A 10,722-nucleotide genomic window follows, 5' to 3' on the forward strand; every position below is an offset into this window, starting at 1 on the left:
CAATACAAAAATAAAAAAAATTATTAAAAAATGTCAAGAAATCATTTAAGTAAAAAGGGAAAAACACTTAAATAACTCTGACTGGCAATCCAATGGACGAGTCTGGGTTTGGCAGGAAAACGGTACTTGCCTGACTGCATTGTGCCAAGTGTAAAGTTTTGTAGAGGGGGGATTATGGTGTGGGGTTGTTTGGTGGAGGGGGGATTATGGTGTGGGGTTGTTTGGTGGAGGGGGGATTATGGTGTGGGGTTGTTTGGTGGAGGGGGGATTATGGTGTGGGGTTGTTTTTCAGGGGTTGGGCTTTGCCCCTTAGGTCCAGTGAAAGGAACTCCTAATGCTTTAGCATACCAAGACAATTTGGACAATTTCATGCTCCCAACTTTGTGGGAACAGTTTGTAGATGGCCCCTTTCTGTTCTAACATGACTGTGGATGCTGCACATTAGTGTCACTTTGGTGACTTTGGGTGTTCCTGTGCACCCAGGAACCCTACATCTTCCCTACTTGTAACACATTATTTGCCATTGTGAGGTATTGTCCAAGACATCCTTGAAAAGTACCCCTTATCGCATAACGTTGCCCTGAGGCAACAAGAAGAAAAACTGAATTTGTGAACATGCAAAATAAAAATAAATTCACAAAACCTGCCAAAAGGCTTCTCTACACCTTCATACACACACACATATTTTTTATGTACAGTTCATGTCATTTTAAATATGATTACTAAAGCAAATAATCTTGCTTTCATCTCACACCATGTGCTCCTGTGACCATGTGTCAGAAAAGGACGTCCCGCCTTCAAATGGTGCTTGATAGTGACTCCCAAACCTTATTGGACTGTTCTTTGATACTTTTTCAAACATTCTAATTGGTTGCAATCATTTAAAGAAAAATGTACTGAACACAGGGCTTAAGAAAACTTTCCGTTGCCTGGGGGCAACGCTATGCAGTAGAGGGTTAATTGTGACGTTTGGAGCAGATGGTAGAACAAACATTTGATTTGGATATACTGTATGCTTGTAATTAGATTGATATAGTTTATTTGAAATCCTGAGGATTGGTTTCCAGCTGTTTCACTCATGAATCTTCGTCATTAATGATAAACGACTCAGGTGAGCAGGCTTGTGTTTGTCTGATTTACACAACATCAGCAACACTATATTATTTCAAAGATGGCAGGAAAATGAAAATAATTTAGCGGCAAGTTTTACAAAAGCCTGGAATATGGTAAGAGCTGTAGTAGCAGATTCAGATGTCCAGGTCCAGTGGAGTGAGGTACCAGTCATTGAGTCTAAAATGGAAATTCAGTCATCTTGGTCCTCTAAGGCATGATAAAGTAGTCACCAGGGTGGGCTTTAGCGCCCTTGTTAGCGAACCCGCTTCCCACGCTGGAGAACCTGGTTCAAATCCCGCTTAGAGTGGGTCGAGTAAGACCGGATACATTTGGTGCCGTGACCCGGATGGGAGAGAGGTTTAGGAAGGAGAGTGTAATGGACATAGGCCAGTAAGATCTGTGCATGTAAACCTCACTCCCTTGGCCTCAAGAGGCGTGCTAGCGGCTGCGCTCTTTAGCACACCTGCCTCCCACTGCCGGAGACCCCAGTTCGACTTTTTTTACGTTTTATTAAATCATCTGATTAAACTGGTGTAACCGCCCTTACTTAACCCGCTCTGAGCGGGAATCGATACAACTAGTATGAGTTCCCTTGAAAACCGCAGCCTGGGTAAAGATTTTTATTTTGGCGTCAACAGTGCTGCACATGCAACATGACAGACAGGTGAATTTGGTGAACATTTCACCTGGAAACTGTAGTAAAACAGCAAACATTTTAATTTTTTACACAAATGTATGCCTAGTCACGTTTTATCATAAGATTAGGCTGTCTTTAGCTCAGCCTCTCCAGACTGTTGTGAACATACACTTCCTTTTGTGGAAATTGGACTGCCTCTGGCTATGTCAATTGGTTTAGTCAGCATTTTGCACACTTTTATATTAATAGGTTCCATTTTTCCAAGATGTGAATTTTTATATGGATATGATTGCTTAGCACAGTAGTATCATTAAACAACAGTCTCTTATTTTTGCCACAATAAGTAAAAAACATGAGAGTTTTACTGGACCCTATAAAGCCTCTAAATTATTAACATGGCCAAAACTTGTTGTACACATTCTTCTACCTGCCTTTATATCGTCTGATTGATAATGAACACTTTTAGCACATAAAAGGCATTCGTTTAATTGTAAAAAATGTCTACTTTTAGGTCTTGGTACAATTGTCTTTATACTGTGAAAATATGTAATGGTTTTTATAAACTTAAACATAAGAATATTTTTTATATTGTTAGTAATATTTCAAGACTGAAGCAACTTAAATTTACTTGATTATCCATACGTAATTTTTCAACTTCATTTCAACTTACTTTTTGGCCATATGAATATCAGCAACTGCACCAAATTGCTATTTTTGTTGAATAAAATATATATACTATGAATATATATATATACTCACCTAAAGGATTATTAGGAACACCTGTTCAATTTCTCATTAATGCAATTATCTAATCAACCAATCACATGGCAGTTGCTTCAATGCATTCAGGGGTGTGGTCCTGGTCAAGACAATCTCCTGAACTCAAAACTGAATGTCAAAATGGGAAAGAAAGGTGATAAGCAATTTTGAGCGTGGCATGGTTGTTGGTGCCAGACGGGCCGGTCTGAGTATTTCACAATCTGCTCAGTTACTGGGATTTTCACGCACAACCATTTCTAGGGTTTACAAAGAATGGTGTGAAAAGGGAAAATCATCCAGTATGCGGCAGTCCTGTGGGCGAAAATGCCTTGTTGATGCTAGAGGTCAGAGGAGAATGGGCCAACTGATTCAAGCTGATAGAAGAGCAACTTTGACTGAAATAACCACTCGTTACAACCAAGGTATGCAGCAAAGCATTTGTGAAGCCACAACACGCACAACCTTGAGGCGGATGGGCTACAACAGCAGAAGACCCCACCGGGTACCACTCATCTCCACTACAAATAGGAAAAAGAGGCTACAATTTGCACGAGCTCACCAAAATTGGACAGTTGAAGACTGGAAAAATGTTACCTGGTCTGATGAGTCTCGATTTCTGTTGAGACATTCAGATGGTAGAGTCAGAATTTGGCGTAAACAGAATGAGAACATGGATCCATCATGCCTTGTTACCAGTGTGCAGGCTGGTGGTGGTGGTGTAATGGTGTGGGGGATGTTTTCTTGGCACACTTTAGGCCCCTTAGTGCCAATTGGGCATCGTTTAAATGCCACGGCCTACCTGAGCATTGTTTCTGACCATGTCCATCCCTTTATGACCACCATGTACCCATCCTCTGATGGCTACTTCCAGCAGGATTATGCATCATGTCACAAAGCTTGAATAATTTCAAACTGGTTTCTTGAACATGCCAATGAGTTCACTGTACTAAAATGGCCCCCACAGTCACCAGATCTCAACCCAATAGAGCATCTTTGGGATGTGGTAGAACGGGAGCTTTGTGCCCTGGATGTGCATCCTACAAATCTCCATCAACTGCAAGATGCTATCCTATCAATATGGGCCAACATTTCTAAAGAATGCTTTCAGCACCTTGTTGAATCAACGCCATGTAGAATTAAGGCAGTTCTGAAGGCGAAAGGGGGTCAAACACAGTATTAGTACGGTGTTCCTAATAATCCTTTAGGTGAGTGTATGTATATATATATGTATATATATATATATATATATATATATATATATATATGTATGTATATATATATATATATATATATATATATATATATATATATATATATATTAGATTTTGTCTAAAGGTTAAATTAACTATTCCATTAAAGTTACACAATGCAATTTTATGTAAGTATGTACACTATGAACATTTTGGCCCTCTAGAGGTTAAAAACAAAACTGCATGCATTTTGTGAAAGAACATTGTTTTGGTTGTGCTTCAGCTCTGTGTGACTGATGAATATGACCCTTTGAAAATAGATTATGCTTTTCGATTAACTCTGTTAGAGAGCTACATTTGGCAATTTATCTGTTAAAAAAAAAAAGGTACTCACCTGTTGAGTAATAAAAAAATAAAATAAAATTGCTTTTACAACACTTCAAATCCCTCAGTTCTCGCCATCTCCGAAAAGCCAAGCCAGTGTTGATTCTTGTATTATTACAAGCTCAGTCGCATTCTCTTTTTGCCAGCAGACCAGGAGTGATTCAAGGTTTGAGATTTAGCGTGCTCCATGTCAACCTTTCTCGCTCGTTGTGACAATCAGTGTCATCGCTAGAGGGACCCATGGAAAACAACTCGGACACCCTACGGCCCTGGTGATTCACGAGTTCACACTTACAAATAAGTCCGATAGAATCAATGCTTATTTGGCGTGCTGTCCGGGGAGAGGGCTCCGGGCTCGGTATTTGGCCCGAATCCAGAGTACTCCCCCCGAATTCCTGGCTGTGAAAGAACAAGCCAAGAGTGAGGAGTCGGGGTGGTGGAGGGATGCTGAAAATGGTCAAGGAATGTTAGGTGAGTTGATAGAGAGAATAAATATATGCTTCCTCTCATGCTGATAGGGTAGACATGGTAATTGTTTGATGACAAGTTGATTGGATTGATTATTTGAACGTGCTCCTCCCGAACTTTGTTTATGAAACATCATTAACTAACATATGCCACTTCCACACCATACAAGCTTACCGTAGTGAATCAGGGTAAGACAAAAACACATTTTGAAAGAATTATTGATATATTGACTCATTTAAATGTTGGTCATTTTGAACAAAAAATTTAATAATTTTTTTTTTTTTTTTACTATTCTTTCATATATCAGGCTTTACAGAGTTTAATCTATTACAGTAAATAAGTCATATTTTCCACTCTGCTTTGTGTCTCATTCTATGCAAAAGCAATTCTATCACAACTCCCTCTTGCTTTATTTAACTGGTTAAACAGTGTGGTGTATATTAATTTTATATAAAGCTTACAATTTCAGTCTTTCAGTTAGTTTTTTCAGTTCACATATTTTAGTATTCATAAAGAAAGTTGTTTGTTAGGAATTCAGGCCAGTTCAGTGGTTTTGATTACTTAAACCACACAAAGAACAATTCAAGTGCAAGAACACCAATGAATGCCTTTCATATCTAAACAACACACACAATGAGTCAGTCGTTTCAAAGTCCTTATCTCTGGCTGACACATTAGCTGACTTATTCATAACTGCCTTTAGTGTCAGATTAAACAGCTGCGGTGTTCAGGAAGATGTGTGCAATGCCAAATAAGCAAAAAAAAAAACATTTTATTGGCAGTTTCTAGAGAAATTCACACTTTAAAGAGCAGGTCCATCTAGTCGGACATTATTTTTTTACTGTAATATTATATTTTGTGCAAAATGGTATGTTAATGACTTAATCACAATAAATCCTCCTTTTTTCGTTCAGTTCTTCCCAAATGGTTACACACATTTGCTGAATCATTCTCAAATTTCCCCAAAGCTCTAAACACAAAACTCTCAAGGAAAAGCAATCACTGTATTCGCTTTTTCCGTTCCAAAATGTGTTGTTTTTTTGCACCAAAATGACGCACTTCATATGAAGAGATCTGTCTAAAACCAACAACAAACTGATGTGATCAACACAAACCACTTTGAAATCCCATCAGTTTATACCTTTTGCATTGTCAGTTACTGCAGCTGGTTGTAAAATACTGTTACAGTAATACCTACTCAAATGTACAACACACAAATACTTTGTCATTTACACACAGTAAAATTGGTTTTAGGATTTGGTACACGAGTTATAGGTTTTATTGATTGGGTTTCAAGTTCCAACATTAGTGTGTAAACAACAACAACAACAACAAAAAAAGGAAAATCAATGCCAGTCTAATTGGATTCACATTTTAGAGGAAAAGTGTGGAATCACATGAGAACATTTCTCACCCCAGCCGCTTACAGGCTTTACTGATTGAGTTAATTTTATTATGGCTTTCGTATCCTGGAATGATAAATATGCTTTTTTATAGACTGTCAAATGATAAATTTGCCCCTGCCTGGTTTTGATTTACAAATAAATTAGCCTTTACAGACACTGTTTTGGCAAGGGCAGTATTTCACAAGGAGTTTATGAAAAGAACAGCAAGTTCCAATGTGTCGAGTTACTCTGGGATCTGTTAATGATTTACTCAAATTTGATTGTCAGTTTGACAACTGAACTACATGCTAAAAAACAATTGCACAAGTGTGCTTAAATGCAATTAGATTTTTAACATTTATATATATAAAAAAATAACACTTTAAAGAGGCTACAAGCAAATCAAAAAACAACCATTTTTTGTGGGAATGCTTAATTTATTGTTATATTGACATGTTTGAGGTATATCAATTCACAGTGATGACATTGGGCATCATGTTTGAGGTATATTTATTCACAGTGTTCGGGGTTCTACAACGTGTACACATAAACACTCCTTTTTAGTGGTGCGCTGTACTAAACCTCTCATGAAGGACGTACAGGACTCTATAGGCTGGTTTTAGATAAGATATGGTTTCACAGTAGCACCAATACAATTATGTAAACAGACCAAAGTACCATCTTTGTACTGGCACAATTCACAGTATAGTCCCACTTATGCATGGGAAAAGTACAACAAAGGTTGGTGTCAAAAACACTGCATGATTCTTTCAGAAATACCTCTTGAAAGGCAAAAATAATGGAATGAAAAGTTGTGCAGAATTCTTTCAAATAATTCACTTGTGCACATACTGTTTGGCATGGAAGGTTGGCAGCCAAACTCATCAGATCTGAGCGGATCAGAGAGTGTGCTTGTCAAACAGGTACTCTCCCATTTTGCCGTGTGGGTCAGAAGAGATGAGACGACTCAGACTGCCAGCGTGATCCCCCAGAGTCTTAATAAAGTCATGACTGTCAGTAAAGAAGTTGCTCTCTAGGAAATCACACAGCTAGAATGATGGGGAAAATACACCATTATTCAAAAATAATATGCAATTATAATTTAATGCACAAAACAAGTGAGAAAGATAAAGGGGTTATCTATTCTTATTTTAATAAAAAAAAAATTGGCTACTTACATGAGGGTCTGAGTTTTCTCCAGCCGCACGATGGACCTCCAGCAGGGATTGGTTGAGAGATTTCTGATGATCCAGAGAAAAAGTAATAGCATCCATACCTCCACTCCAATCATCACGACTGGGCTTCTGATAAGTGACAGGAGAAAGAGAAAAATGGACAGAAGTATTATAACCATACATTTATATTGTATTATAAACAGTATACAGTAGTCAACATTTAAAGTGGATCAAAAAGTTCATCAAAGCTGTCCTAAGACAAGAACGGGTATTGTTCAAAATTCATGTATAACTTTGAAGAAAGGTTTTGGATCCACTTCAAATGTTGAATAATGTAGATATTGCTGATGCTCAAATAAGCCGCTTTTCCACGGTCGGGCTGAACGGTTCTAAGAACAGTAAGGAGCGGTTTCAGTTGTATTTCCACTTGAGCCAGGTACGGCACAGCATGATTACAAACTGGTTTCTGGCCTGAATTCTCAGAACAGTTGGCTAACCGTGCTGGTAGAATGCGTGTAGTGACATCGCATCTCAGGATTGTTCACTTGTCTGTTGCCTGGATAAATATCCTCCATAATGCGGTCGCTATTTACATCTCATATCATCTGTAAACTCTTGCATTAAAAGGCAAACGACTGATGCTTTTGTATTTCATTCCAAAGAGTGCCACCATGGAAATATCAAACCATAGCCACGCTGGCCCGGATTGACACGGTTAAGCAAAGAGAACGGTTTGGCCCGATGGTGGAAAAGCGGCTATAGATATATCATGACATATAGATTATTCCAGATACATATAACACACACAATCAGATTATGTGTTTGAATACACTAACATACTAAAGCACATGTAAAATACTGGATTATAATTTTAACTAGTCGCTTTGGATAAAGGCGTCTGCTAAATGACTAAATGTAAATGTAACTAAACTGTAGTACACTGTAGTCAACTGGCTAAAAACGCTTCGGTGGACACGGACTAAGACCTTGTCCACACTAATACGTTTTGGTTTGAAAACGCATATTTTTCTCTCTGTTTTGGCCTTCCGACCCCACTGAGACGGCATTTCTATTAATGAAAACAAAGCTTTTTGAAAACGCTCTCCGAAGTGGATAAATTTGAAAACGCCGGTTTCGTGTTGTAGTGTGGACTGTCAAAACGGAGGTATTTAAAATCGATGACGAAAGTTTAATCATGACGCATATTGTACCAATAGATATTCATGTTTACCGGTATTGTGCCTGTTATGTGCTATTCACTTTCACACTGTGTTACTTTGCACACTCTTCATATCACAGTCCTGCAAAGATGACAGAAAATTTACTCATACTTGCTGTCCTGCGGCAAATACGTGAGAGCAGTTGCGTTTTAGAACAAACCTATGGTGACTGAGTGTGACCTGGACGCATCAGTGAATGGCGAGATATTTTGCTAAATAAAATGATCCTGTCAGAAGAATTGCGCGATAACGTTATTACTATTTTTTCCATCTCAGTGAGCTTTTGTGAGGTTTTACGCATGTGCATTACGGTGAATTTAGCGTTTTCAGGCATTTTCCAAAAGTTTCTCATCCACACTGAAACATCGGAAAACGCCTGAAAACGCTAGTGTGGACGGAGAGCGTTTTTAAACGAAACCCCCTTTTTTTATCTATCCGGATTAATGTAGACGTAGCCTAAAACTCACAGACCGAGATAGTGTGTAGAAGTATTCGTCCTCCTCTCGTGTTTTGAAACTCCAGCAGGTGCTCCGCATGATCCCTCTCCTTCTGTGAACGCTCCAGAAAAAACTTGGAGAAGTTGGGCAGAGCCACATCATCCCTGTCAAAATACATTCCCTATGAGACAGAGAGAAACACTATTAGTGTTACAGACTAAACAGACATGCAGAGGTCAGTCATTAATATAATATGAAAGCATCAGTGCTATAAAAGACTGTATATTAAATTATAAACACTCTAATATTTAGAATTATTCCATATTCTAAAAATATTCTTGAGCTCGTCAAGTGCACAATGCACATTTGGCATGAAGTAATTGCTGACAATGTAATATTTTATGTTAGTGTATTTATGTGAGTTTTTTAACTCTTATGTTTATTTATGTTAATTTTTAACATTATTTTTTAAAGAATAATTACATATAAAATAAATAAATATACAAATTTACAAGTTAAAAGGTACAGGGAATTATGCAAATGTAAATACATAAAGGTTGTCAATATGTGTGAACAGACCAGGGAGAGGTACACATATGAGGCCGTCAATTTGAGGTTGATCAGTTTGTTGATGTTTGCCTCATTATTCGGGTGAAAATTCTGCTTGACTAGAGACATTTCTAAAAAAGAAAAAGAAAAAGAACAACAACAAAAAAAGATTAACTATATACACAATTTAATAGAAATCTAAAAGAGGTTAGTAAATCTGCTTGACAAACTGTGGAGCAGAGGTGGATTCAAGACAAACATTACACGTTCTAACAAAATGCACAGAAAACATACAAGTCGATGCATATTGCACAACTATCTTTAGGCCTATCTCTTACCTTGTAAAGCGTGTGTTCACTGTTCAGTGCTGATACTAAGTGAGTGTATGAAACTGAATTCTATTTGACAGGTTTTATAGATTTATCAGCTGTGACGCAAGACTGGGGGAAGAGATAAAAGACATAAAACTCTCCTAGAAGTAGGTCTCTTGCTTCAAACCAGGCATATCCCATCTCAGAAATCATGCATTTATATATATATATATGCACAGTCAGCACTGTGTCACTGACTAGATACATTTAAAATAAATGTAGGCCACTTTTTACTGGTAACATAAGACATTTGGCATTAAAAGGACCCACAAATATCCCCCCATTGCATTATTATAGGCTACATTACATTCAACATTATATAGGCTATAGCCAGAAGTTTAATGTAGTAACAGTTTTTCTCGCACAATAATTGTCATTTTGGGTGGACTATCCACGATACATATTGTTGTACCCCTAGTAATGGTGAGTAAAAAAAATAAAAATAATGTATTGGTGGTAAAAAATAATAATAAAAACAACAACCCCGATCCAAAATTTTAACATTTTCCAGAAAATATCTGTATTAGAGATGTATCTCTAGATAATATTCCATTTCTAAGAAGGTTTTACTGTATAAGTGGTCATATTTAGGGGTCCGTAGTGACACAATACCAACAAATAAGAACCAACACACGGAGAGACTAACTTACTAACGTAAGTTACAAGAACTTGTTGCGCTGCAAGTTTATGTTTGCATTGATAATTTATGTTGATACTGAAGCCCAAGACAACCATTGTTATCACAAATGAAACTCGTCTAATAATTAACGTAATGTCTAAAATTATATCAAACGCAAAGAACAAACAAAGAGACTGTTTTAACGCCTTTCTGCATGAATGTCCACGGATCCTCTTTAACAGGACCTGTATATCACCAGCTCACCTGCTCTGCAACGAAAAATTTGCTGACGAAATTACGGCTGCAAACAGAAATACTTCAATTGATTGATTTATAAGTCCCGTTGTCTATGTTGTATCCTCGTGTTGTTGTTTCCTCGACAGTGCGTCTCCCTTTTGTTTTACACAGCGACATC

At 37.6% G+C, this 10,722-nt stretch overlaps 1 protein-coding gene across 3 annotated transcripts; it reads right to left on the minus strand.

Annotated features, from left to right (window-relative positions):
- Positions 1 to 6,429: 6,429 nt before the first annotated feature.
- LOC309509870 (ferritin, lower subunit) lies at positions 6,430 to 10,722 on the minus strand. 3 transcript variants are annotated; one of them, XM_082184849.1, is made up of 6 exons: positions 10,572 to 10,720; positions 9,656 to 9,757; positions 9,348 to 9,448; positions 8,803 to 8,949; positions 7,115 to 7,240; positions 6,430 to 6,985 (listed from the first exon to the last, which is right to left on the minus strand). In XM_082184849.1, exons 3-6 carry the CDS (start codon positions 9,444 to 9,446, stop codon positions 6,836 to 6,838), a joined length of 522 nt encoding a protein of 173 aa, XP_082040975.1. In that variant the 5' UTR covers positions 9,447 to 9,448; positions 9,656 to 9,757; positions 10,572 to 10,720; the 3' UTR covers positions 6,430 to 6,835. The 3 variants fall into 3 exon arrangements, with proteins under 3 accessions (XP_082040975.1, XP_082040977.1, XP_082040976.1); XM_082184851.1 differs by lacking the exon at positions 9,656 to 9,757 and having other exon boundaries at positions 10,572 to 10,722; XM_082184850.1 differs by lacking the exon at positions 10,572 to 10,720 and having other exon boundaries at positions 9,656 to 10,084.

Source organism: Leuciscus leuciscus, assembly GCF_965113295.1.
Source record: "Leuciscus leuciscus genome assembly, chromosome: 11".
NCBI lineage: Eukaryota > Metazoa > Chordata > Actinopteri > Cypriniformes > Leuciscidae > Leuciscus > Leuciscus leuciscus.